This window comes from Neohortaea acidophila (assembly GCF_010093505.1).
Source record: "Neohortaea acidophila strain CBS 113389 unplaced genomic scaffold BDY17scaffold_9, whole genome shotgun sequence".
NCBI lineage: Eukaryota > Fungi > Ascomycota > Dothideomycetes > Mycosphaerellales > Teratosphaeriaceae > Neohortaea > Neohortaea acidophila.
The window spans coordinates 492,547-517,723 of NW_022985518.1; the positions used below are offsets into that span (position 1 = coordinate 492,547).

Here is a 25,177-nt window from a genome sequence, read left to right on the forward strand (position 1 = left end):
TATCGACCGCGAACTTGAGTGGCCGCCACCTGCAACCTGCTCGCCCCCCAGCCGTGTTGCAACGCAGAGACTTTCCGGGGCTCGATGGGCTGGCACGGATATACCGGCCAATTTGGATGGTCTCGGCGCTGACACGGTGGCCGGTGACTGGCTGGTTGGAGGCCTCGTGAAATATCTAATATCGATCTCGCAACGCCTCCCAACTCTGAGGTGCAGAGGGGAGGTGTTGCCACGTGAGGCGGGATTCCACAGTATTGGTCGATGTTGCAGACGACAAGACTATCAACGAGAATACTGTCGCTTGTTGAAGGTGACGGCCAAGTACTGTTCACAGACAACGTGGTAGGTGGACACCGCCGAGAGAATGGGCAACGGAAGTCGCACCCGGACCAGGGGAGGGCACGAAGCAATCCATCCGCACGCGCGCGCGCTACAATAGGAAAGCGCGGGAATTAAGCAAGGTGGATGGGCGCATCGCACGCGACTCAACGGCGAAGCAAAGCAGTATTTTCCACTCAAGCTTTCGCCGCAACATTGGCAAGGATCGGACGAGGTGAGGTTTGGTCGACCAATCAGCTAAGCAAGCGACGGCACGTGTGGCTTTGGTTCGCCTTCCCCTTTCGGCCGCTTGACCTCGGCCTCCAGATTCCTCCCGCGCCAGACTTGCGCAAGGGAAGCTGCCGAAGAGGAGCAGCAGAGGCGTGGGGCGAGGGGTGGGCCCTTTCGAAGACGACACCTGAGAGATTGCTCCACGTCGCATTTCACGAGGTCTCAACGAAAGTCTTGTTCTCCCTTGGCGCGTTGCTTGCTTCTCTGGTGGCGCGCCCCGTCGTGTCTTACCCCCGTTCCATGGGAAGCCCGATCCCACGGCTAAAAAGAATCAAGACTTGGAGGCGCAGCGCCGAGCATGCTTATGTATACCTCTGGCTATACTCACTGGAGAGCATGGCAGGCCTGGCGACACGTGAGAATCTGAGGCAATAGAATTCTCACTGCATCCGGATCGTGCAGGTACAAGGTTATGCTTTGCAGGTACCCATTGCGGAGCGCAACTCTACCGGGGGGGGAGAAGGGAGGGCAACACGGCGTGCCCTATCTCGTGAAAGGATCGCCGGAGCCATCTCATCGTCTCGTATAGTGTATGTCTGGAGCGGAAATGCTCATTGGTGTTCTTGCCTATTCCATCAGCACGTCGAAGCGTCATTCTACTTGAAGGCAGACGCCAGCGATCGGCTGGTCGTGTTTCAACTGGGTGGCGAGTTGGAGAGGGCAGATCAAAGACGGTCGATCTTCGCCAGCTCCCAGTGCGGCTGAACTTAATCTTGAGCCTCAGCCTGGAGCGACGTACTGTGAGCGCAACATGTTGTGCTCTTCTCACGAGGCGATATGCATGATATTTCGCATTGCACGTATGGCACACATAGGAGACACGGTATGATGAGTACGTGAGGATTTGCTCGAGTCTACCTCCACAATGAAGAAAGGTCGTTCCCATTACCCATTCCTTTTCCTGATCCTATTCTATGCTCGCTTCCACGCTCAGTCATGTCATTATCCCTCGTAGTGACGCCCAATTAGACGCCCTTGCAAGCTCTCCATCGATGCCAGGTAGGTAGCTGAGCCCTCCATAGGACGACCAAGCCCACTCAGCAAAGTGGCGAGAGGCATCAAGCAAGCAAAGCCAGCAGCCCAGCAAACGCAGCGCCCGCAAGCCCCGCCTTCACCTCGAGCACCCCAGCCATGCCGGGAGAAGCAGTGGCAACAGGAGGCGTGGTATTGGTCGGCCCAGCCTCGACAGAAGACGTAGAGGGCTTGACGATGGGGGAGGTGGTCAAGACGGCGCCCGTGCTGATGGCAACCGCAGTCGTGGTGCTGTTGGCCGGCGTGGGGTAGCTGGCGGGCGGCGGGACGACAGCGGCCGTCGTGGTGGCACTACTCGTCACTGTGCTGACGGGGGAGACGACGGAGCTGACGGGGGAGACGACGGAGCTGACGGGGGAGGTGGCGGAGCTGACCGGGGAGGCGGCGGAGCTGCTCCAGTTGGTGGTGGGGTAGGCGGGGGGAGCGGCGGGGGTGGAGGTCGATTCGGCGCTCACTTCGGGGCTCGAGTAGGCTGGGGGCGGCGCGGTGGCGGAGCCGGTGGGAGCCTGGACTTGGCCTGCAGGTGATGTTAGTTGGTGTTGTGGGGGGTTTGTAAGGATGGCAGAACTCACCGTCGCTGATCTGGGAGGCGATGCCTTGAGGAGCCGCGAAGGCGATGGCCGCGGAGGCGGAGAGGATGATGATTGTGGTACGCATTTTGAGCGGAGGTGGGTGGGTGGGGTAGTGAGTGAGTGGTATCTGTGGATGTGCTTTGAAGGAGTGAGTGGTGTTGATGAACGGCGGCGGGCAAGCAGGTAACGAGTGTGTACGTCGAGAAGTTTCTGCAAAGATTGAAGAGAGAAGAAAGAGGAAGAGGCTGGAATGTTTTGAATGGATGGATCTGTGCGTGTGGGTTTGTGAACCCGTGAAGAACCCCTGGTTTTGTTTGTCGCCACCTTCTTGTGCGCCTGCAGGTGGACCAACGTTGTCTTCTGAAACGAACACGGCACGACCAGACGGCGTGTGTTTACATTCACCACCGTCTTCAACATCCGGTCCATCAGACTGCTATCTTCATCATGGTGTGTCTCCAGTATGGATCAGATGCTCGTTGGTCTGGTCGCGTTGTGGCAAGGGGAGGCAGAATCTGCGTTTGTAACGTGAGCACGATCGCCTTTTCACGTTACACCGCATGCTCGATCCGGCCTGGCACAACCAGCCACCGCATGAACGGTCACGCCTTGTGTCGCCAGGCCGAGAAAGACCTCTGGTTTCAATTCGATACCAGAAGACTGACGGATAGCGTTGAGGCCCAGCCATTTGCGAACATGACAACCGTCACACTTTCGGAAAAAGGGCCGTGCCTTCGATTTCGTTCAATCGTTACACCAATTGTTCTCAACAATTACCAGGTGCGGCGTCCGAATTGGAAGACATCTCAATGCCTCGGATTCTGCAGAACACCCGTCAGCAGTCTTCCCTCAACCACGATGGTCATGACGCCCTCACCCCGTCTGTTTGTAGAACAGCCACTTTCCGTTCTCCTTGCGCAGATACGACATGGTCACGCTCTCCTTAATCGTATGCGTGGGATCATGATGAATGCGCAGCAGCGTCCACATCACCGCCGTCCCACTTTTCTCGTCCACCTCGGCGTCGATATCGATCAGTTCGTTTCGATAATAGGGGTACTTGCGCGCAATCACCTCGTAGGCATGGATGTACTCGTCGAGGTTGCGCGCAAAGGGCACGTCGGAGTGCTCAATGTACGCCTCGAAGTCGGCGGTGTAGTGCTGCAGGGCCCAGTGGTTCCAGGTTTGCGTGGAGATGCAGTTGCAGATGGCGGTGCCGAGTTCTTCGCAGTGGATTTCCGCGCGAGTCTTCTTTTTGTGCGAAGAGGGAGGGGAGGCGGCGGCGAGGTCGGCATCGAGGAGCTCGAGGGAGCTTACGTGCTTCGTCGGATCCTTCGAGGCGTCGTGCTGCTCTTCGGCCATCCGGTCCATGCGCGCGGCGCTTCTGCTAGCTAGCCCATCTCGAGAGGTCTTTTGCAGATAATGGGCGCGGCTGTCGCGCGCATTATGTAGGTCATTGGCGTCGATCAGGCGTGCAGTTGCTCTTGCTTGGCAGTTACCGGCAATTGCCGATAATAACCTACTTATGACGAGCGCGCAGAGCTGGAATACGAGGCGTCTGGTATTCCCGGCGACACCACGATCTTTCGCATTTCGGCTCCGAACATCTGCATGAGCAGATGCTCTTCAAGGGCAGGGTGAGAACGGTGAGGCGACATTGTCACTTTCCTCCAAGCTGAAGCGGAACGGATGACATTCCGATCATCTACTCTCGATACAAGGGACTGGAAGGTTTCATAAGGTATGAATTACTCATTAACAAGATCCCGCCCCGTACCCGCCTTCAACCTCACGCCCAACTCCACAGTCGCAGCCGCGTCCACAAACTCCGTACACCTCACCACCTTCTCCCCACTCTCATCCATGACCATCCAAAGGATCAGGTCTTGTACAACCTCTTCGCCGCCCCGGGGCACCATGTGAAAGTCCGCTCGAACCACCGCCGTCCGCGTCTTCACATCAACGCACATATTGGTGATGTCAATGGCCCACTTCTGAAACGCGGGTGCCATCAGACGCAAGTGTGCTGCGAACTCCTCGCCCGTCCGCTCGCCTTGCAGGTTGGGGGTGGTGGAGATGTAGTACGCTGGTCCCCACGACATGCGGAAGGTCGGGGCGCAGTTGGCGAGCAATGCGTCGGCGTTGTCTTGGTTGGTGCCGGGCGTCTTGGGTCGCATGCCGTCGATGTGGGCTTTGGCCGTCGCTGCGAGCCGGTCGTAGAGCGAGTCGCCCATGATTGCTATGTGATGGTAGCTGATAGGATGTTGCAGAAAGGTTATCAAGTCGTGATGGCGGTACGCTGCCGGGCATACACAACGGACTGCTGGCGTGGTTATAAGTGCATTTATCCTCTACGAATGGAGATCCATCCGCCGTTAGCAGAGCTGAAGGATGCGAGCCAGCATCGGTGCTTTTCAGCCCCAAGGAAGAGGATGCGTGTCGGCAGCGGTGGTTTTCAGCCGCCCAGGAGCTGGGTGGTGGAGTTTTCCACGCCGATCTATGCTGCCAATGTTAAGATGGATCACCTGTCCGACCTGAAGGGGGACAGGAGCTCAATCATTGACAGAGAGGCCACAATGGCCGCAAACCAAGATCGTAAGCCAAATTAGCTAGCTTTAAATCGAGGGCTAAATTTGCTAAATACCCCTAAAGCAGTAATTAGCTCTGCTTTACCTCAGACATCACTAATCCATCTCCATCATCGACCTCCTCCATTACCCAACACAAGATCCCATTCCAGCACCCTCTCACATCTTCTAGCAATCCGACAAAGGCAATATAAATACGCCACATCGCCACTCAATGAGGCTTCCCATCTCCATTTTAATTACAATCATCGCAATCGCAATCACAGCAGTCTACCAGCAAGAGCTCCTCCTCCAGTACATGCGACCCATCCTCCGATCGAAGACACTGAACGCCCTCTCCAAAACCCTCAGCTTGACCTCCTCGACAAAGTCCCTCTCCGCCATGGCCCCCAACTCCACCTTCGTCGGCCTCCCCGTCATTCCACCCGAGGATCCATCCCTCAACGCAAAGAATCCCAAACCCCGAGGCATCCAAGCCGTCTTCCTCGCGCGCGAGCAGGCCGAAGGTGCAGGCGCGACAGTGCGAAGATCTATCGGCACGCCGAAGCTACGCAACTTCACCCCCTTCCTAATGCTCGATCACTTCAACGTCGGCATCGGCGCCGGCTTCCCAGACCACCCTCATCGCGGCCAAGAGACCATCACCTACCTTCTCAGCGGCGCCGTCGACCATGAGGACTTCGCTGGCAACCGCGGCGTCATCAACCCGGGTGATCTGCAATTCATGACCGCCGGCCGGGGCATCGTGCACGCCGAGATGCCGTCCGACAAAATGGCGGAAGAAGAGAGCGCGATCGGCATGCAGCTCTGGGTCGACCTCCCCAAAGATCTCAAAAACTGCGAGCCGCGCTACCGCGACCTGCGCGCCTCGGAAATCCCGCAGGTCACGCTGGACGAGGGTAAGGTGCACGTCAAAGTCATCTCCGGCCGCAGCCACGGCGTCGACAGCCTGCAGGAACTCGCCTACACCCCCGTCTGGCTGCTCGACGTGACCGTCCAACCCGGCGGCCGCATTGCGCAATCGCTGCCCGCAGGTTTCAACACCTTCGCTTACATTCTCGAAGGCGCGGTGACGTGGGATACCGGCGCGACGAGCCAGGAAGTGCAGCAGTACCACAACACCGTTTTTGAGCAGACGGGCGACCAGGTGATTGCCAGCGTGCCCGCCGACGCGAAGCAGGCGGCGCGCTTCATCCTCGTGGCGGGCTTGCCGCTCGACCAGCCAATTGTGCAGTACGGGCCTTTTGTGTTGACGGAGGCCAGCCAGGTGCGGAAGGCGATGATGGATTACTCCACGTTCACGAATGGGTTTGAGCGCGCGGAGAACTGGCGCAGTGAGATTGGCAAGGTGATGATGCATTAGGTTTGAATGCTGCTCATCTCCAACGACTTGACGAAATGTATATATTGAAAGAAGGGCGCTGAGTGCTGATAGAAATTGTGTAGAATGTAGTACCGCAACGTCCCCAGTGTGACCACTGACGTCTCATGGTCTTTTCTGTTCTCGTCGAGTAGATATGAACTCATAGGCATTCAGTCATCAGTCCTGATTTCCATCCATCCCCTTCCAACAATCTGCCAGCTCGGCCGAACCTCGTCACCGACCATGGCCCCTATATATTGATTTACCTACGCTCAGCTCCTAACCAATGACCAGCAGCATCAATCGCGCTGTTGGTCAGCGGCCGACAAAAATGCAAACCTGTTGGGGTCCTACGAGTCTCGCCTTGCTTTCTCTCCTGAAAAGGAGTTTGTTTTTTGGTGAAATTTGGTGGCAGGTCCCGAGTTCGAGTCTCTGCTGGCGCTTCTTCTTTTGACCTCGTCTGGATACCGGTTCATGTCGATTGATTGTGGTGATGAGTATGTACATTTCTAGCGTCTCTTCTTCAATTGTGGCCACTAACCGGCGCCCGTTGTAAGGTTTGGCTCGGTACCTTCCTAATTCAGTTGAACCATGACTGTAACGCTGAGGAGCTTCACATTGATCGAGAGGTTGGTCCACCGGTGGGTGAACAAGTCCATGTCTGCAGGTCGAAGAGCACTGCATCCCGGATAATGCGGCGAACCGATCTCCGCTTCCGACATCGAGGCTTCCATTCAACACGCGAAGCAAGTGGCCACTCTCATAGCTTGGCCTTGATCGGCTTCTCCTGCACCTCGCCATCCTCTTGCACAGCGATGCATACGACAACGGCAATATCGTCCGGCTTGCCACCCTCCCAGCCTTCGTCGGGATACCTCGCGTTTACCTCCTTTGCAAAAGGACTGTTCCTCCTCCGATCCAGTCCCGCACTCTTCGCCTCCCTCATAATCGCCGTAGCCAGCAAGCCAGGAAGGAAGGTTTCCCTAACATCCTTCGTAATCTCCTGCGGAATCTTCCTCACCAGCCCCTCATCCAGCATCATCTCTTCGCCAGACGAATTATCATGAAACCAGTACCCCTCGTCGCACATCACCTTCGTGACGATACCCAGCGCATCCTGCGCCGACAGGTTGTCCCACACGCCATCCGTGGCGAAGACGACAATGTCGCCGTGCCGCACGCTGTGGCGCGTCACGTCGGCTTGGCTCGGCGTTTCGGCGAAGTGCTGGCTGCCGAAAATGGCGTGTTGGGCTTGCAGTTGCGCGGGGATTTTGGAAAGTTGGTAGGGGGTGTTGAAGGCGTGGGTTTGGATTGGGGAGCGGTGGGTGATTTTGCCGGGGGAGAGGAGGAGGAAGGAGGAGTCGCCGAGGCTGGACGTCTGTTAGTATGGGCGTGTGTGAAGCAGAATGAGGATGGATGTAGACACGTACTTGGCGCACTCCAGTGCACCTGTTTCGTCTGCGACCGCCAAACTGACTGTGCTGCCACCCGCCACAATTCTAGGGTTGGCCATGACCGCGTCAAACGCTGTTTGCAGCAGCGCTAACGGCCGCAGTCGCTTCTTCTCCTCCTTCTCGTCAAACAGATGCGCGCTGCCCGCCATGTAGCCCACAATGCCGTGGCTGAAATCACTCGGATCCACCCCTTGATCCTGCCATCCGCCTACGCCATCCGCGACGCCGAAAGACACGGCGTGCGCATTCCCCGGCCCGATGGTAGTGGCGAAGAAGGCATCCTCGCCGCTGACGTCCTTCGTGCTGCGTAGGTAGGGTTGTTGCGCCGGGGTGTTGGTCGAGGGGTAGAGGAAGTAGTCGCGGTTGTACTGCGGTTGGCGTTGAGGAGCTCTCTTGGCCGCCGAAGAGGCGCCTATGCGGTAGGTGAATTTGCCCTGTGCGAGAGACGACGAAGAGGAGGGGCGGAAGGGGATGTAGGGCATGGATTTTGCGGCGCAGGTGCCGAATCGGAGGGTCCTCAGTACGTTGGTGTATGGACAGATGAGAGCTGGCATGGCAGCTGAATGAGCGGTGGAGGCGTCAAGGCCGGGGTAGGTAGAGGCATCATTGTGTTGACATTGCGCGCTGAGGAGTAGAGTGGAGAGGAGGACTAAGAGTATGCTGTACATATAATGTTGGGGGAGAGGAGAGCGGGAGGGTGACGTGCCTCTTCGTCCTGCACTTTATTGATCTCCGCGGAGGGAGCTGGGAATGTCTGGATGGGGAAGCTCCGAATGATTACCTAAGCAGTTGCGCAACAAGCACGTGAGTGGATGAACCCAACATGAACCTTACTTGTCCTGTCTATCCACATGGCAATTGTTCGAGAACGGATCATCAGAGTGCTTGCGCATCTCGCGCGTTACTCCCGGGTGTGCATGCTGCCGACTGGTACTCAAACACACCGATAGATAACAGGGGAAGAGTTAACAACCACGAGCGGTCAGGTATAAATACGTGCGGTCAGGTTCAAATACAAGAGGTCAGGTTTAGATACGAGCGGTCAGGTTTGCGGAATCTGCCAATCACCGGCCAGGCCCATCCTCGACGACCGGTCAGATTTGCCAATGCGCGGTCAGGCTAAAATACGAGCGGTCAGGTTTCCTAACGAGCGGTCAGGATATCACCACGACCGAAAGGAAGTCGACGTTGACTGTTAGAGTGAATCATTCTATCTGCCTTCGCGCTCGAGTATCTCAAGCGCAGCATCGACAAACCTATCAATCTCCTGAACCGTATTCGCAAGCCCGGTGGAGATATGGATCCCCTTCATCGAAGCATCTTCCTCCATCGCGAAAGCCTTGACACTAATATCGTACCCCTGCAACAGCACTCGCGCAAACGTCTCGCAGTCCATATGCTTGACGGTAAAGGCACCAAAGCAGGTGCCCGGCTCTGCAGCAATGTCCGTAAGCATGACGACCGATTTGTGCTCAGCGAGTCGTGATGCCCAGCGATGGCGAAGATAGCGATACCGCGCGTTCTTCTCCGCCTGCCCAACGTCTCGATTGAAGGCGATCATGTCCGGGATGGCGGCGGGCAGGGCTTTGAACACCGTGCCCACCTCTTCGAACTTCTCAATCGAATCGTCCGGCTTGTCTGACCAGGTCGCGAACAGGGGCCAGATTTGGGAGATCTTGTCTCTGCGGATGTATAAGAAACCGGTGCCGCGGGGGCCGTGCATCCATTTGTGGAGGCAGGTAGCGTAGGCGTCGCAGCCTAGGCTGTCGAGGCGGAAGTCGATTTGGCCAGCGGAGTGTGCGCCGTCCAAGAGGGTGAATGCTCCGTGCTGTCGCGCGAGATCGCTGATGGCCTTCACCGGAAATACCAAGCCTGTCCTGCCGTCTACATGAGGGAGGGATACCGCTTTCGTCTTGCTGCTCATCACTTTTCGAAAAGCAGCCAGGATCTCCTCGTCGCTCACGGGCCCGAACGGGAGGTCCACGAGCCGAAGCACAATCCCCTCCCGTCGAGCGCGCTGGCGGATGATCGCCAGGTTGAAATCGTAGCAATACTTAGTAGCAACGACTTCATCTCCAGGCTTCAAGTCAATGCCCTTGAGCACCGTCGCGACACCTTCCATCGCATTTCTCGTCAGAGCAATCTCCTCTGGACTCGCGCCAAAGTACGTCGCTAACATTTCCCGAACGGCAAGGGAGGAGCCACTCTCTTTCATGTCCACGAACGGCTCATACTCGTCCAGCTCGTAGGAGAGCGACAGATCGACTAGTGATCGCACCTTGTCGCGAACGATCTCGGGGGCTGGGCCGCGCCGGGAATTGACTAGCTGCGTGCGCGTGTAGAAGGGTTTCAGCGTTGCTCGGATGGATTGCCAGTAGGCCTCGTCGTCCGGCGCGTGCTTTAGACCTGCGGGATTTGCCATGGTCGATCAGACGTGTAGGTGACGATGGATTACTTTCGTGCAATGTGGGCAATTAGTGACGCGGCTGGATGCATGCCTTCAGGTCAAGGAAAGACGATGGCGTTGTGAGTGAGCAAGTTTTCTCCCGCTCAGGACAAGTCTCATCTAGGCATGCTACTAGCCTCGCCGCTTCTACCCGATGGAAGAACCATCTCAGGATCTCGAAAGATCCATGAAGGCCTCCATGAGCAACGAAAGTGACAGTGGTTGGTGATCGACAAGAGTGATGCTCGAAAGAAAAAGTTGCCAAAGCGCGGCTAACTCAAAAGCCGACATGTCACCGCCCTCCATCGAGATGTCACAGCGACCGAACAAAAGCGCCAAACCGTCACTTCGATGCGCTTCACTCTTCTTCTGCTGCCATTACGCTTACACGACCAGAGTCTGCCGCCCTGATATAAACTGTGGTTTCATCAGTCTGAGAGAGCTACAAGACCTTCGCATCGCCACTTCCCGACTTTTACACAATTCTCGCCACGCAACTGGAACCTGAGGCATCAAAATTTCACCACCACAGACAACTGCCTTCCTTCATCCATTCACGTCGCGCAGACTCGCCGCAAAGATGAAACACGAACCCGACGCCGCACAGCACGACACCTCAATCCACAGCAAAGAAGAAAGCAGCGCCGATGTCGAACGGCAATCCCAGCACGACGGCACAGACGAGATTCCCGCGCCCACAGAATCGGCCTTCAAAGCCCTAGGCTGGCTAGACCGATTGCTCGCCCTATGGATCTTGCTCGCTATGATTATTGGCATTCTGCTGGGGAATTTTGTTGACGATGTCGGGCCTGCGCTGAAGAGGGGGGAGTTTGTGGGTGTTTCGATTCCGATTGGTAGGTTCTTGTTCACCGGTCGAGATGGAGTGATGGGTGCTGACGTCTTCCGAAGCAATCGGTCTGCTTGTAATGATGTATCCCATTCTTTGCAAGGTGCAATTTGAGACGCTGCACCTCGCGCTCAAATCAAGGGAATTGTGGATCCAGGTTGGGTTCAGCATTCTGCTGAATTGGATCATTGCGCCGTTTCTCATGGTGAGTCCGATCTGCGCCAGCCTCCAATGAACGTGTTACTGACGAGTGCCTTAGCTTGGCCTCGCGTGGGCCTTCCTCCCCGACGAAGAAGGGCTCCGTGAAGGACTTATTCTTGTCGGCTTGGCGAGATGCATAGCAATGGTGAGTCTCGACACCATCCTTAGCAAGATGTTTTGTGCTGACAGAGAAAAGGTGCTCATCTGGAACGGCCTGGCCGGCGGGGACAGCCAGTACTGCGCCATCCTCGTCGCCCTCAACTCCGTCCTCCAAATGGTGCTGTATGCACCGCTCGCCGTGTTGTTCATCAAAGTCATCAGCCACTCCTCCAGCACCATCTCCGTCTCCTACCCCATCGTCGCCACGAGCGTCGCAGTCTTCCTCGGGATCCCGCTCGGCGCCGCGATCATCACCAGATTAACGATCCGAACCTTCATCAGCGCTTCGTGGTACGACAAGACATTCATCAAGTGGGTGTCGCCGTGGTCGCTGATCGGACTGCTGTACACCATCATCGTCCTCTTCGCTTCTCAGGGCCACAAGGTCGTGCACCAGGTCGTCTCCGTCGTCCGCGTCGCGGCGCCTCTGATTGTCTACTTTATGGTCATCTTCTTCCTCACGCTCCTCATCACCCATCGACTCGGATTTGGGTACAAGCTGGCGACCACGCAGAGTTTCACAGGAGCGAGTAACAACTTCGAGCTCGCGATTGCTGTGGCAGTTGCGACGTATGGTGCAAATAGCAACCAGGCCCTTGCGGCGACTGTCGGGCCGTTGATAGAGGTTCCGGTGCTATTAGGGCTGGTGTATGTCGTGCGGTGGATCGGCCGCAGATATCACTGGAAGCCGTGAAGTTTGTCGGGACTTCCTTCGTCAAGGAAAGGCGATTCACCCTACGAAGTGTTGTAACGAGATCACCTTCGCAGGGCTCACGTAGATATGTTGGCCAAGACTCTGAACAGCACGCTGTTCTCCACGCGACACTCTCCAGACGTGCCACATGGTGCTCTCATGCCCGCCTTCAGCTGTGATTGCAACGCTGCCATGGAAAGACCTTTGCGGTTATATCGAAAGACCAGCGCAAGCGCTTTGGAGCAGACAGTGGAAGACTCGCCAGGTTGAAATTGCACGACAGTATCCATGAAGCAGCGTTCGACGGACTGGCCAGCTCCAGATTCGTAATCGTTGGTGGATGTTGTTGTGGAATCCCAGTGCAAGCCATTACTACCGTTAGCCAGGGACGGCTCCGGCACAGCTCCAAGCGCCAGCATAGAGTCTGTCGGCTCGACAACGTTGTTGAGCCCTTGCGGCAGGTTTGCGTAATTGTTGTAGGATTCCGTAAGCCATGCGATGTCACTAGAGGGGTCCATCAAAGCTGGCGGTAATTTGTCGAGTGTCTCGGCAGACATGAACCAGTTCGCTACCTGAAGACACGTTAGCGCGAGCAATTCCGCAATCATCGTGCGAGTCTGATTACAGCAGGATCCAACACATCCACCTGCCGATTCCCCCCACCATCAGCCACTTCCAGACTCGAAAACGGAGTCGTACCATCCCTCTCCTCCCGAAGAATAGTATACACCGCCTGCCGCTTCGCAGCCGACTCAATGAAGCGCAGCTGCGTCTCATCGTCAAACCCCAGCGCGGAAAGCAGATCCCGGCGCGCCGCATTCTCCCTCAGCGCCGTGTCGAGCGCGCTCTCCTGCTCGGGCAGGTCCGGCGATCCGCAGGGCTCGCATTGCCGGATTTTCGCTCGCAGAGCTTCGACTTGGCTTTCGAGTTCGGCGACGTGCGTGCGTTTCCGCTCTCTGCAGCGTTGTTGGTTGCGGCGGATGCGCGCGAGTTGTTCGGCCTGTGGGAATCGTTAGACCCTCGTGGAAGAACCGGGGGCTGGGGTGATCCGAGCGCACCTTGGACTTCTGACTGGACGCCGGCGTTCCGGCGTGATTCTCATCCGAACCCATGGTGTGAGCGTCTGTCAACTTCCAAGACAGATTATGACTATACGATCGGCTTCATGTGGCGAATGAGGTTGGGGGGGTTCGCGTAGATGGAGTTCGTTTTCTACCGCATGGACCGTGCACGTGTGGAAGCTTCCGTGCAGTGACGAACGCCCAGCATCGCGGCTAGATGGAGACAGATTGATGAGATAAGATGCGATTGTAGCATTGCGGGGCTATGGAACTGCGATGTCTGCGCAACGCGCTGTTGTGAGAGTGCTCCATTAGGCTCGTGCTTTCATGCACTGGATGGCATGGCAGGGTCAAGGTACGAGAATAACTCGAGCCCGCGATCAGGCTGAGGGATGTGCATATGCCACTACCCATGACTGCAGGGTCTATGCCTGTGCCTCAAGCTCTCGCGCCACTCTCTCATACCACACTGGCTCTTGCGTCTGCAGCATTGTCGTGACCTTCTCCACTTCCTCGGCCAGTCCAGCCACATTCGCCTCCCACGCCCTCAACTCCGCATCACCCAAATCCCCACTTCTTCTGCCCGCACTGTTCGCAACGCCGGCCTGGAAGAAGTTCACAGCTCCTTCAATCTGGTCGATTGAGCCCGACAGTCGATTTGACTCGATCATGGCCGCGCACTGTGCTTCCGCCCGCTCTTCGGAAACGCCGAGAAGTGTTCCCAGGGCGGCGGTAGAGATGTTTTGGTACAGGCGCGAAACGGCGAGAAGATTGTGCTCGAGCACCGCTTTGTCAAGAACTGTGGATCCGTCGGATGTTTTCGCTAGCTGATGCTCTTTAAGGTTTGCTGCGAACGCGGCCACTTCGGCGGGAGAGAGCAGGCGGTCGAGGAAGATCTTCTCCAGTATGCTGTGCTCCGCTGTTTCCACGGCACGCTCGTCTTTGTACAGCTTTCCTAGCTGTCGCGCGCGTTGCGGCCCAGCTGGAGCGAGGACTGCGCAGGTGATGGCGGCACTGAGAGCTTGCAGGCGCTCTTCTTCGTCAATCACCGGCTCGTTGGACAGGGCGAGGTAGGAGGCGGAGGCGTCAAGGAAGTTACGCTGGGAGTCGCTAATGCGCGCCTGGCTCAGCTGAAATTGAAGACGTGTGGCTTGGTCGGTGACGCTGAAGATGACTTGTTTGATCTTATTCAGGTGTGAGAGGGCATTGGTCGGATCATCCTCTTCCAGGTAGCAGCGACAGATGCGCATCCACACTTTTGCCTTGTCATCGTCGCTCACACTTCGCTGCGTAGAGTCAAGAGTGATGGTTTGGAGGGTTTTGGCGCTATTTGTGAAGTCTTCGTCGAGTTCGTAGGCATCGGCGAGGATGAACTTCAGATCGGTGTCTTGCTGTTCGTAGCTGACAATCTTGGGGGCGAGAAGCTGCACAATGGCATTGCCGGCTTCGATCTTGACATTGTTGTCGGACAAGCTGCGGTACTGCTCGATGAAGTTGGAGAGGAGGGGGCGGGAGTAGATGACGCCGATGGAATCGGAGAGGATGCTTTGAACGTAAGCAATGAGGTTGGCGGATAGGTCGTTGCTGGAGAAGGTGGAGACGATGTTTTGGAGCGCCGCCGAGTAGCCCTCTGTACGCTGTTGAGGATTCGATGAGCTTTCGAGTTGCGCCAAATGCGACGCTATCTGCGGGTTCGACATGCTTGCTGGTGGTGTTTGTGAGGGTTGGAGTTGGATGGATGTTTTCACTGCAGCCGATGAAGACGCGGTGCAGCTCCTTATCGATAAGAGTGCCGCCGCCCAAAGCGGTTAGACGTTCACTCGCTCCGCGCCTTTGACTGCACGTCCGTGACGGACTACACCCTTGCACCTTCACATTCCACACCCTCCAGATCCCCTTGCGGATTTGAAGACACACAAAGTGACCATGGCAGACACACAAGCCAAACCGGAGATCAAGGTGGATCCAGCATCCAGCACTCCCAAAGCCATGACCGATGTTGAGGAGTTCGAAGACGATGTCGACCTCTACATTCCTCCACCTCCGCAACCACAAGGCGACGGCCCGCAAGCCTGGCTGGTGAAGGTGCCCAAATACATCTGGAACGCATGGGCGGAGATCTATCGCAACGCGCCTGACGACGGGGGGAATGTAGAGATCGGTAAGATGGTGGTCTACGAGCCCAAGCCAGGCGAAGAAGCGCCAAAGACTCAAATCCGCCTGACGCCTGGCGTGTACCAGCACGTGGACCTGCCCAAGACGTACAATCTCGACATCAAAACGACTGGCTATAGCAACACCATCGTCTTCTCCGAGAAGGACCTCCCGGGCCACCGCTCGGGCCGTCCCCAGCCCTACTCCTCGCGCCACTCCAAAGCTCAGCAATTTCAAAAGTCACGCGGCATTCCCTCCAAAGCCGATCGATATGGGAAGCCTGTCAAACCAGGCACATACCGCACAGCAATCCCCAAACAAACCGCCCTTGCGCCCCTCATTTACCACGTTGCTGATGCCGCCCCGGAAGAGGATGCAAGTTACTTTGCCTACTTCAAGAAGCAGTACGAGGAGCAGCTCAAGCCCAAGAAGACGACGACATTCTTCGCGGGCATCGACCGTTCACTGCACCCCGCCGCCTCCCACCTCAACGCCTTCCCGTCTTTCGGACTGTCTTCGCGACCCGGGGCAAGGGGCAAGAAAGCTGCACCAAAGGAGAAGGCGGTACGCATGTCACAAGAGGCGCTGCTGGACAGGATATACCAATGTTTCCGACGATACAAGTACTGGTCGCTTAAGGCGTTGCGGATCGAATTGCGTCAGCCGGAAGTCTACATCAAGCAGACGCTGGAGGGGGTTGCCGTTCTCATGCGATCGGGAGACTTCGCGATGAACTACGTGCTGAAGCCGGAATATCAGGCAATGATCAACCCGCAAGGCGAAGATGGAGAGGGAAAGGCGGAACCAAAGGAGGAGACTGCAATGGTGAAAAGCGAGGCGGAAGAGAGCGAGATGGAGATGGACGGTGGGGTGGAACTGGGTAGTGAGGATGACGATGACGACGATTTGGGAGAGGAGTTTGAGGACGTTAAGATGCAGTGAGATTGAGGCCCATGTTAGCATGCGCCATCACATGTCAGCGGCAGGTGAATAGCCGCCACTGGGCGACCTCGTCCACAATAGAGAGTATGCCCACTCCACAATCGTTCCTTCCTCATTCGGCCAAGTCATGCAGTAAGATCATTTCAAACCCCAACAACCCCCTCGAACACCAACCGCACTCTGTCCATCAGCGCTTACTTCTCCATAGCCATCACCGATCAACAACCCTCACAGCACACGATGCCAACCCTCAAACAAATTCAGTGCTCCATCGAGCTAGGCCCCAGCAACACCAAACTCACAGAGTACGGCGCACGCTACAGCGACGGCCACGTCGAGAGCTTCATCGCCGTCCCCGACACCGACCTGGCCTTCACCATCCACCTCACCTCACAAGGCTACATCGCGCCCGGCCTGGCCTTTTTCGTCTACATCGACGGCGAGTACCAATGCAATCGCAACCGCACCAATCTCAGACTTCCCGGGACAGGCGTGCAGCCGAGTGAGTATGAGACGGAGTTTCGCTTGCGGCAGAAAGAGGAGAAGACGAGTTTGGGGACGTTTGTTGCGAGGGATTGGACGTTCGTGAAGTTGGATACAGGTTTGTGGCTTTGCTGCTTGGGAGTTGTGCTTCGCTGACTCGCGATCAGTCGCTGCTGACAATGCGCCCAGCCTCAATCGGAATTTCACGCACAATGTGGGTACTATCGAGGTGATATGCCTGCGTTGCAAGTCGGATGATGATGAGCCTCCGCCGGCTAGAGTACGTCGAAGCGAAACGAGCGTAAAGGACTCTGACCCTGGATCGAGACCTGAGGCGAAGCGCACACCGGCTTGCGCTGAACCAGCTCCAGCAAAGAGTGCTACTCCTCAGCAAAGTGAGTTTGGGGGTATGTTCGGTTTGTTCGACGGCGCGGCCGACATGGTCTGTCTCGATGGGGCCGACATGGAGCAGGCCTCTGGCCTCTCGCTCCCATGCCTAGACGGACCTGTCGATCGGCCAGACATTTCCAACCAATGGGCCGGGAGAGGAAGGGATGACATGCAAGGCGACAAATATCTGGGCCTTCGCCATCCGGAGCGGGCTGCGTATAAACAGTATATCCGCGAAACCGGCCAGTCGGTCAGCTCCCAGCACCCTTCACCCGCGACACCCAAATTCGACATCTCCTACACTGGCTTCCAACAGCTTGGCCGGGTCTTGCAGGAAGTGAAGAAAACGGCTCAAGAGTACATCGACACCCACCCACATGACGGCAAGGAGAATTTGGATGGCGCAAAAGCAGACGTAGCCTTCATATCCGGACTTCTGGAATCCCTAAAAGGGCGAGACGGCCTGGACAAGTTCCCTCGCGCGTTGAAGGAAGTTCTCATAGACATTGATCTTCTGAGACAGTGCTCGGTGGAAGTGGAACGACGGTACCCGAAACGAGACTGGAAGCCAGTCATTCGATCGCATTTCGAGGACCAGGTCAGAGCGATTCACGATCTGAAGTTGCGCAAGGACCACCGCCTAGATGACTTGGACGACTGTCTCGCTCTGTCGAGCTACTTCAAAGCCCGGATTGAGATCATTGGAGGCTACCTGTTTCTTATGGAGCAGTACGACAAAGTCAATTTTGATGTCCTGCGGGAACGACTCAGTCTCTTGCACTCGCAGCGTGACCGCGCAGAAGCCAACGTGCAGAATATAAAGCAAGGCAAGAACGATGCGGCGCACTCGCAAAAGGAGCAGAACGACTGGGTACCTGACCGACAATATCGAGACAACAAGCACTCTTCAGACTGGGCAGATGGCAACACCAGTCCAAATGGCTGGAATCCTCCAGACAACCAAGGCGGAGGAGGAGGAGCAGGCGGCTGGGAGCAGGTGGGAGTTGGAACCTGGCAGCCTGATCAGCAAGCACGCCACAATTCGCCTCGGCCGGCATCTGTTAATAAATGGGCCGGTAACGATACGGACAATAAGAGTCAGCGTTCACACAAGTCCAGGAGCTCTCAACGAAACCACGTTTGGGGTGATGATAACAGACACCAGAGCAGTAATCGGAACGACCAGTGGGATCGAAAAAGCGAACACCGGTCTGGGGATGGGTGGGATGATGGGCGGGCTCACGTTGATAATGCGAAGGGATGGGAAGATCAAGGCCAGCAGAACGACGGCGACAGGTGGGGAAAGGAAGGCAGTCACAAGACGTTCGAGCACAACTTCAGCAACGACAACAACAATGGCAACAATAACGGATGGGGAGGAGACAACCAGGCCAACGATAACTGGCACAGCGACGACCAGCAGCAGCCGCATGGCTCTCAGAAGCAGCCCTCGAACGCATGGCCTCCACCCCCGGAGAGTCGTAGATCCCAGCGCAACGATCGGGCTGTTCACGAGCAACCCGCAGCCCAAGACGGCGGGGATAATCGCTCCATCGCCGCCGCCAGCGACACCAGAGACGCAAAAGCATACATCAAGCCCTACTGGCAAAGTTGGGACCGCGCACCGAGCCAAACGCAAACATCCAACCCCAACACCAAGAAAAAGCGAGACGAGCCCCGACAAGTCTACACCTACCCAGCCTCGCCACTACCCCACCTCTCGCCCGCAGACAACAAAGTCACAAACGCAAGTCACGGCGTGCAAGTCAGCAGGGGATCGGACTACGCGCACAAGACGCGGCGACCGACGTATATCGATTCCATGGAGGCGCCGTATGCGGTGTTTAGCTTCAAGTATCGCAGTCGGGAGGTGCTGGAGAGGATTTTGAGGCGGAAGATCGATGTGCTTGATTTGAAGGGTGTGGTGGAGCAGGCGGAGAAGGCGAGGTTGATGGGGATGCCGAAGCATGCGTTGATTGAGAAGTTGATGGCGAAGAGCGGAGGGTCTTCGAAGGGGGAGAAGGTTGAGCAGGGGAACAGATCTGCTCGCCACTCGGTGAAGAATGACGGTGGATGGGGTGGCGTTGACAATAACAACAACAACAACAACGGAGGCGATCAGGGCGGAGGCGGCTGGGGACCGCAAGATAATCACGATGCCCAAAGTCATCGGGGCAGGGCCAGTCAGGGGAAGCAGAACAGTGCTGTCGAACAAGGCTGGGGCAAGGACAAGTCAGCTAGTGGCGGCGGCGGCGGATGGGGCGAAGGAGGGTTCGACGATGGTTACGCGAACAACGACTCGGGCGGTGGGAAGTGGTAGTGCGAGATGGGTTTGCAGCTCGAGGTGGCCGATGGTTCAAGGGAGGATGGGTTGGATGAAGTTGATCGGCCAGGCTGAGCGAACAGGGTGGAGTAGTATAGTAACGCACAAGAGACGACTCCGTTTACTACTACTACGACACGCCGGAATCCCGGTTCTCGACAGTCCTCGACACCAATCACATGCAATTGATTGTTGTAAGACCGGCAAATCAACGTGGCCGCACGTGTTCGCGTGTTGGAAACGCCACCGGGGAGCGGAAGGTGGGGGCCTTGCGTGCGGAGGTTCGCTTGCAGGGATCACACCTTCGTGCATTAAGTACCTCTTTGTACCCTGCCTGCAACGCACGATGCTGCTCTCCTTCATCGGTCAGTCATCTCGTGGTAAAGTCTTAGAGCCCTCGACTTGCGTGGTGAGGTAATGGGCGTTGAGGACAGCTGAAGCAGCCGACGAACAACCACACCTCCTCCTCTCCCAACCTGAAGGTGATACATCGCCCATGCGTGCAGCCCCGACGCCACAGTTGCAGTGTCTGCTTCTGGCATCACCCGACGAAAAGCAACCCTGGCCGAACGCGTCTGGCACTGCCGCCCGCCAGGGAATCTAGACCGACCGCGTCGCCGAGACCGTTTGATTCGTCCATCTCATACCGAACAGTAACCGCCCTCTCCAGCTGCCAGCGCGTCGGCCTCCAAACCCGTGTAACATGTCGAGGACATCCCAGGACTTCGCAAGGCGAGCTCGGAGGGACTCGCATGAGGCTAATTCGGTACGGGGCTCGCTTTTTTGCCTTTTTGCCCCTTTGCTTGCTTCCAGCTGCTGACCTCGAGGGACCAAGCGTGTCGTGATGCCTCTGAATTCGTCCGTCGCTTTAAATCAACCCACTCCTCGTAATGGCCCGCGGCTTTTCCCTAGAGCGCATCCCGCTGATAGCAATGGCGTGCCCCCAAGACCGGAATTACCAGAAGGCAGCGTGATGCCTAAGACCACTACGGCAGTCAACGACTTCACGCCTACGATTCCAGAGCAAGCGGCGACGACTAGCCGCAGTCCTCCCGCCGAGCGTACAACAACTCCACAGTCAGCAGACGAAGCGCGCCCCTGCTCAAGTCAAAGCAACAGAAACTCGAAATCGTCCAAGAAGAACAGCCTCGTCGCCTTCCTCACCCTCAAAGAACCCTCCACCAAAGCACTGGAAGACTTCGCCGACGCGGAGCGGGAAAAGGCAAAGCAGAAAGGCGCCGCCGCCGCCACAGCCTCAGCAGCCGTGCCGCCCGGCGTCTCCACGCAGAAACTCCCGGACTACGTGCCCAAAGTCAACAGCAAGTGGGACGGAATGCCCGAAAGCGCGAGCCGCAAGAGCGCGGATCTCGGCCCCGACGACGGCAGGCGGAAACAGAGTACTTCGTCTAAGCACTCGCGTCGCAGTCCCAATTCGTCTAATCCGAGCACTTCTCCGGACCTGGAGAGCAGGCCTACAAGTCCCGCTGTTATGCGCAACTTCGCGGCTGCGGGGCTGTATGAGGCTCATGGAAGCGGGAGTGAGTCGGCTGAGAGCAGGAAGCCATCTCCAAGTGCTCCCCTGGCGGCAGCGGCAACACCGGAGTCGAGAAGTGTCGAACTAAAGAACGAAGAGCCAATACTCGCGCCGTTACTCCGGCCGTACGAACCGCCTATTCCCCCCAGATCGCCGGAGAGAAAATCTTTCCAACTCAACATGGGGCCATCTAAGGCGGGAGAGGACACGAAGACCACAGAAACGACTTTACCGAAGATGAACGATGCTCCCGTGCTAAAAGCTACGAGTGTCCAGCCGGACTGTGCTGGTCTGCAGGTCGTGTCTGCACTGATCTCTGAGGCCGAGTCGGATCGCAAACAGGATGTTGTAGCGGCAACAGCTCCGCATTCGAACCCTACAGCTGTGCGACCAATGAGTGCTCGCACGGCTGTCAACTTCAGCAGACCGTTGCGGCCGCGGGAGACGGGACCTGGTTGACGATTTGTGCTGCGTTGTTACATATCTTTAATCACCAAAAGGACGGCGCCATCAACTTCAGCCGCCCGTTACATCCTCGGGAGGAAAGGCCGGTTGACGACTTGTACGGCCTTTCGCATATGGTCAATCACCCAAAACGGAATCGGACATGATGACGAGGATGCAATGGCGCCACAGCCTTATGCCGGGACCCAGTGACCAAGTCGACTGCACTCACAGTCAACATGGCTGAAGTGCGAAATAACCCCTACCCAGCTGGCCTGTCCGATGCTGAGAAGTGAGAAGTGTAGGGCTCACAGTACGGGCGCCACCTCTCGAAACGCAGTCAGCGAGGGGAGGCTATCAGATGCACGGCATGTATGAACTACGAAGGAAGCTGCAGAGATATCTTGTACTTCCTTGATCACCACGACCCGATTCGCATGTCATCAAGTATCCGCATAACGAAAACGTCGGCATCAAGACTGTTCATATCCATATTTTTGCCACCTGTTTTGGTACCACTCCGAACATGCGTGTTTAACTGTACGCCTCGTTCGGGGCACCGTGTACTCAATCGGCAATCCCCGGATCTGCTCCATTCCACAGCGGACGAGCGTATTCGCGCCCACCCCATCCTCCATTATCTCGCAGGGGTATGTGCGGTCAGCAGCCGACGTTTCGTTGAAGAAGATCAACGCATTCGAATGGTACAGCTCGTCAAGGAAGAGGTATTCCAAGCTCGAATCTTCCCGGGTGAGATCCTTGAATGTATCGGCCCAGGTCATCGAGGGCCAGCCATGGTTCCGCGAATGAATCAGCTGGACTCCGACCATCGTGAGGCGTTTGATCGGAAAGTTATGGAGAAATGTCGACAAGGTGGCCTGCCTGAAGCACACCCCGTCCAGGGTGCACGAGCGGAGGAGGGGTAGGTTGTAGGCGCTTGCGCTGAGGTGATCGAGGAAGCGACGGGGTTGAGAGCGCTCGACAGTGTACCAGTGGATTCGGAGCGATTCCAGGAGGGGCATGAAGGACAGAAAGACTGGGAATCCGGCGAAGTTGCCCTCGTCGTTGAGCAGGGTTTTCTTAGCAAACCCTGGGTCTTCGTCTTCTTCGACCTCATATGATTCGTTTTCGGACAAAATGCGCGCACAGAGGCTGATGGAAAGAGAACTGAGTGACTTGAAAGCCGCACGAAGACCTTCTTCGTGCTTCGCAATATCGTGTAAGTCGCGGCAGGGCGAATGGCAATAGGGCAGGCCATAGAAAGCATTCAATGAGTGGACAGGCAGTCGAGATTGCGCGAGGGAAGCGATGCAGATGTGTAGGATCTTCGAGGCTATCTCGGGCGCCGTCTCCTGGTCCCATGGATCCTCCTCCCGGCTTCGAGGAAGAGGCCGCTCGCCGCGAATCGCGTCTCTGCGAAGTAGAGCAAGTTCCAGTGATAGTGCGTATGATTTGCGGTACTTCTTCAGGCTTTCGAAAGCTTCGGCCAGCACTTTCGACATCGAATCCGTCCAGTTGAGTGTCACTCTCGGCCAGGTAAGCGCATGGTCACGTTCGTGCTGCTCCTTCTCCAGGGCATGCAGCGCATCTTGGGTCTTCTTCAACACCTCCAGCTCCGCCGGGGTACAAGGATGCAGAATCGAACGTCTTGTCCCGTAGGGCGTATACTCCGTGTAGCCTTTGCGCCGGATTACGTCGTCTAGAAAGTGCGTGTCGACGATCTCACCCACGAGCACCAGGTTTTTGAGAAAAGGCGCAAGGGTTTGACACTCGGTGAAGCGGATGAAGGAGCGCACAGCCTCGAGATTGAGATGCAAGGTGTAGGTGTCGAAATACGATCGGAATGTGTCTCCGGCGGCCAGGGCAGCCAGAGCGCGATTGCAGAGCCGCAAATTGAGAACGTCGTCTTTCTCCAGCAGCTCGACAATGGACTCGATGATTTCGGAGGGGCAGATGTCGATGGACATTGTGGGTGAAGCTGTGGGAGCGGTTGTCGTTGATAGATGGATGGTTTGTAGGTTGCGCCTCTTGCTGAGACTGACGAAGATGTTTGGAGGAAGAGAAAGATTTGAAGCAGCGAATGTGTCAATAAAAGCAACACAGTATCACCTTACGATGACTCCACGAGTGAAGATGAGGGGTATCTGCTTCGGCAAGGGAGAAATCCGACCTGTATGATAATTGTCGTGATACATTCGGGTGAACCAGCCAGGCGGGCTCAAGCCATGCAGCAGCCTGACGGTACGTACCTCGAGCCCTCACCGCCCGTCCCATCCATCGAAAATCAAAGAAAGGCCGCCAAAGCCTCCATAAACGCCTCATGGTTCTCCAGCATAGGCAAATGGCCGGCATTCGGAATCGCCTTGAAAGTGGTATTCGGGATGCCAAAGCCTTGCATCACCTCTGGCAGCTTTCCGTCTCCCTCCCCCGCAATCAACAGTCCCGGGGCCTTGATACTCGCCAACGAATCTTTGAGATCGTAGTTGCAAAGTGCGCCAGCGTTCTGCGCGAAGCCATCGAGATTGGCGTCTGCAACCATTTCTTGCGTCTTCTTTGCATTCGCTGAGCCGTGATTGGCTTCAGTGAACCATCTTTTGACCGTCACGTCCGCCAACGCATCCATGCCTTTTGATCGCGCGAGTTCAATGCGTTCATCCCAGGCCTTGTTGTTCGCTGCTCCAGCGGCGACATTGCAGTCGCAGGCGACGAATTTGTCCAGCATGTCTGGATGGCGGATGGCGAAATTGATGCTGGTGACGCCACCCATGCTGACGCCTACGACTGCGTGTGCCTTTTCGATGTTGAGGCGTTGGAGAAGGTACTCGAGGTCGTCCGCGAGTAGGTCGAAGCGGGTGGGATTGCTCTTGGCGTCTTGCTGGGAATACCCTCTTGCATTGTAGCGGAGAACACGATAGGATTTGCCGTTGACGCCTTGAAGAAGGGCTTTGGCCACGCCGTCCCAGATGTGGAGTGTGGTCAGGATGGAGTTGACGAAGACGATTACGGGCGCCTGCGGATCGCCTTCAAGTTGGAAGCGCAGCTGCGCTCCGTCGGTGGTGGTGACTGATGACGGCTGCTCGTTCAACGGATAGAAGGTGTGGTAGTGCTTCCAGTGCCGGAGTTCGCGAGAGACGACGTGCTTCCTGATATTCTCTCGCCAAGGCGTGTTCTGTGCGTTTTGAAGCTCTGCACCGTTGATTCCGTTTTGCGCCGTGTAGTCATGTACCGCCAGGAACTCGAGCTGGCCTGCGGGAGGCATACCATTCAGTCCGCCTACGACCAGTTTGAAGCGCCGCGATCGAAGCCACCCGGGAACTTTGGAAATCATGTCGATATGTTCTTCTTCGTACCACTTGTCCCACTCCGCAACCCCGGATTCGTGGAGCCTGATGGAAACAGCGTGCTGCACGGGAGCCGGTTTCTCAGTTGCACCGTGAGACGAATAGAGGGAGTAGATTTTCCGGTCCAGTGATTCGAACGTGCTCATCACCCGCTTCTCGCGTTGCGAGCGCTCCTCGCGCAGTCGGGTGTAGATGCGCTTGTCGAGCCAGGCCAGGTCGGAGACATCGTAGACGGCGGTCCAGGCTGGTGTCTTGTCGTCTGCGGCCGTGTATCGATTCCCGTTCAGGATGAAGGGGAGGCGCAGTCGTAGAGGGCCGTGCTCGTTGTTGTACCAGTCGTGGAAGGCTGTCTCGTCTGTTTGTGGACCCGGTTGGATGGCTACCTGTAGACGGGATCAATCAATGTCGACGAGAGGTAAAGGCGGACAGGCTTACTGCGAGATACCCGGGGCCTTCCATATCTTATGACGGATCAATTCGATGGAATTGGTTGCATCCATGCCGTCCGGGGCGTGGACGTTCATTTATTGAATGCGGATT

The 25,177-nt window shown here is 56.6% G+C and overlaps 14 protein-coding genes across 14 annotated transcripts; 6 read left to right on the plus strand and 8 right to left on the minus strand.

Annotated features, from left to right (window-relative positions):
• Positions 1 to 1,581: 1,581 nt before the first annotated feature.
• BDY17DRAFT_195277 (uncharacterized protein) lies at positions 1,582 to 2,638 on the minus strand. Its single transcript, XM_033730049.1, has 2 exons — positions 2,214 to 2,638; positions 1,582 to 2,158 (listed from the first exon to the last, which is right to left on the minus strand). Exons 1-2 carry the CDS (start codon positions 2,296 to 2,298, stop codon positions 1,668 to 1,670), a joined length of 576 nt encoding a protein of 191 aa, XP_033587163.1. The 5' UTR covers positions 2,299 to 2,638; the 3' UTR covers positions 1,582 to 1,667.
• Positions 2,480 to 3,784, plus strand: BDY17DRAFT_195270 (uncharacterized protein). The gene has a single exon (XM_033730047.1). It carries the CDS (start codon positions 2,661 to 2,663, stop codon positions 3,606 to 3,608), a length of 948 nt encoding a protein of 315 aa, XP_033587164.1. The 5' UTR covers positions 2,480 to 2,660; the 3' UTR covers positions 3,609 to 3,784.
• Positions 3,657 to 4,838, minus strand: BDY17DRAFT_195275 (uncharacterized protein). The gene has a single exon (XM_033730048.1). It carries the CDS (start codon positions 4,445 to 4,447, stop codon positions 3,962 to 3,964), a length of 486 nt encoding a protein of 161 aa, XP_033587165.1. The 5' UTR covers positions 4,448 to 4,838; the 3' UTR covers positions 3,657 to 3,961.
• A 99-nt stretch (positions 4,839 to 4,937) lies between these two features.
• On the plus strand, positions 4,938 to 6,280 carry BDY17DRAFT_302057 (RmlC-like cupin domain-containing protein). Its single transcript, XM_033734350.1, has one exon. The coding sequence runs from the start codon at positions 5,016 to 5,018 to the stop codon at positions 6,162 to 6,164; it is 1,149 nt and encodes a 382-aa protein (XP_033587166.1). The 5' UTR covers positions 4,938 to 5,015; the 3' UTR covers positions 6,165 to 6,280.
• A 644-nt stretch (positions 6,281 to 6,924) lies between these two features.
• Positions 6,925 to 8,100, minus strand: BDY17DRAFT_312467 (phosphatase 2C-like domain-containing protein; the record flags this gene model as incomplete). The annotated part of the gene is made up of 2 exons (XM_033735627.1): positions 6,925 to 7,534; positions 7,595 to 8,100. 2 exons carry the CDS (start codon positions 8,098 to 8,100, stop codon positions 6,925 to 6,927), a joined length of 1,116 nt encoding a protein of 371 aa, XP_033587167.1.
• Positions 8,101 to 8,470: 370 nt separating this feature from the next.
• On the minus strand, positions 8,471 to 9,680 carry BDY17DRAFT_302059 (pyridoxal phosphate-dependent transferase). Its single transcript, XM_033734351.1, has one exon. It carries the CDS (start codon positions 9,540 to 9,542, stop codon positions 8,829 to 8,831), a length of 714 nt encoding a protein of 237 aa, XP_033587168.1. The 5' UTR covers positions 9,543 to 9,680; the 3' UTR covers positions 8,471 to 8,828.
• A 1,147-nt stretch (positions 9,681 to 10,827) lies between these two features.
• BDY17DRAFT_255127 (sodium bile acid symporter family-domain-containing protein) lies at positions 10,828 to 11,965 on the plus strand (the record flags this gene model as incomplete). Its single annotated transcript, XM_033731496.1, has 4 exons — positions 10,828 to 10,918; positions 10,974 to 11,116; positions 11,171 to 11,257; positions 11,309 to 11,965. 4 exons carry the CDS (start codon positions 10,828 to 10,830, stop codon positions 11,963 to 11,965), a joined length of 978 nt encoding a protein of 325 aa, XP_033587169.1.
• A 77-nt stretch (positions 11,966 to 12,042) lies between these two features.
• BDY17DRAFT_326487 (uncharacterized protein) lies at positions 12,043 to 13,077 on the minus strand (the record flags this gene model as incomplete). Its single annotated transcript, XM_033737521.1, has 3 exons — positions 12,043 to 12,537; positions 12,591 to 12,965; positions 13,024 to 13,077. 3 exons carry the CDS (start codon positions 13,075 to 13,077, stop codon positions 12,043 to 12,045), a joined length of 924 nt encoding a protein of 307 aa, XP_033587170.1.
• A 128-nt stretch (positions 13,078 to 13,205) lies between these two features.
• Positions 13,206 to 14,748, minus strand: BDY17DRAFT_302065 (CSN4 COP9 signalosome complex subunit 4). The gene has a single exon (XM_033734352.1). The coding sequence runs from the start codon at positions 14,724 to 14,726 to the stop codon at positions 13,452 to 13,454; it is 1,275 nt and encodes a 424-aa protein (XP_033587171.1). The 5' UTR covers positions 14,727 to 14,748; the 3' UTR covers positions 13,206 to 13,451.
• Positions 14,749 to 14,952: 204 nt separating this feature from the next.
• BDY17DRAFT_318256 (transcription initiation factor IIF, beta subunit-domain-containing protein) lies at positions 14,953 to 16,122 on the plus strand (the record flags this gene model as incomplete). The annotated part of the gene is made up of 1 exon (XM_033736173.1): positions 14,953 to 16,122. One exon carries the CDS (start codon positions 14,953 to 14,955, stop codon positions 16,120 to 16,122), a length of 1,170 nt encoding a protein of 389 aa, XP_033587172.1.
• Positions 16,024 to 16,888, plus strand: BDY17DRAFT_195442 (uncharacterized protein). Its single transcript, XM_033730052.1, has 2 exons — positions 16,024 to 16,254; positions 16,331 to 16,888. Exons 1-2 carry the CDS (start codon positions 16,134 to 16,136, stop codon positions 16,759 to 16,761), a joined length of 552 nt encoding a protein of 183 aa, XP_033587173.1. The 5' UTR covers positions 16,024 to 16,133; the 3' UTR covers positions 16,762 to 16,888.
• A 2,963-nt stretch (positions 16,889 to 19,851) lies between these two features.
• Positions 19,852 to 21,540, plus strand: BDY17DRAFT_195436 (uncharacterized protein). Its single transcript, XM_033730050.1, has 2 exons — positions 19,852 to 20,084; positions 20,154 to 21,540. Exons 1-2 carry the CDS (start codon positions 20,022 to 20,024, stop codon positions 21,309 to 21,311), a joined length of 1,221 nt encoding a protein of 406 aa, XP_033587174.1. The 5' UTR covers positions 19,852 to 20,021; the 3' UTR covers positions 21,312 to 21,540.
• Positions 21,541 to 23,422, minus strand: BDY17DRAFT_195437 (uncharacterized protein). Its single transcript, XM_033730051.1, has one exon. The coding sequence runs from the start codon at positions 23,261 to 23,263 to the stop codon at positions 21,770 to 21,772; it is 1,494 nt and encodes a 497-aa protein (XP_033587175.1). The 5' UTR covers positions 23,264 to 23,422; the 3' UTR covers positions 21,541 to 21,769.
• Positions 23,423 to 23,580: 158 nt separating this feature from the next.
• Positions 23,581 to 25,096, minus strand: BDY17DRAFT_312472 (Alpha/Beta hydrolase protein; the record flags this gene model as incomplete). Its single annotated transcript, XM_033735628.1, has 2 exons — positions 23,581 to 25,020; positions 25,073 to 25,096. 2 exons carry the CDS (start codon positions 25,094 to 25,096, stop codon positions 23,581 to 23,583), a joined length of 1,464 nt encoding a protein of 487 aa, XP_033587176.1.
• Between the last annotated feature and the right edge of the window lie 81 nt (positions 25,097 to 25,177).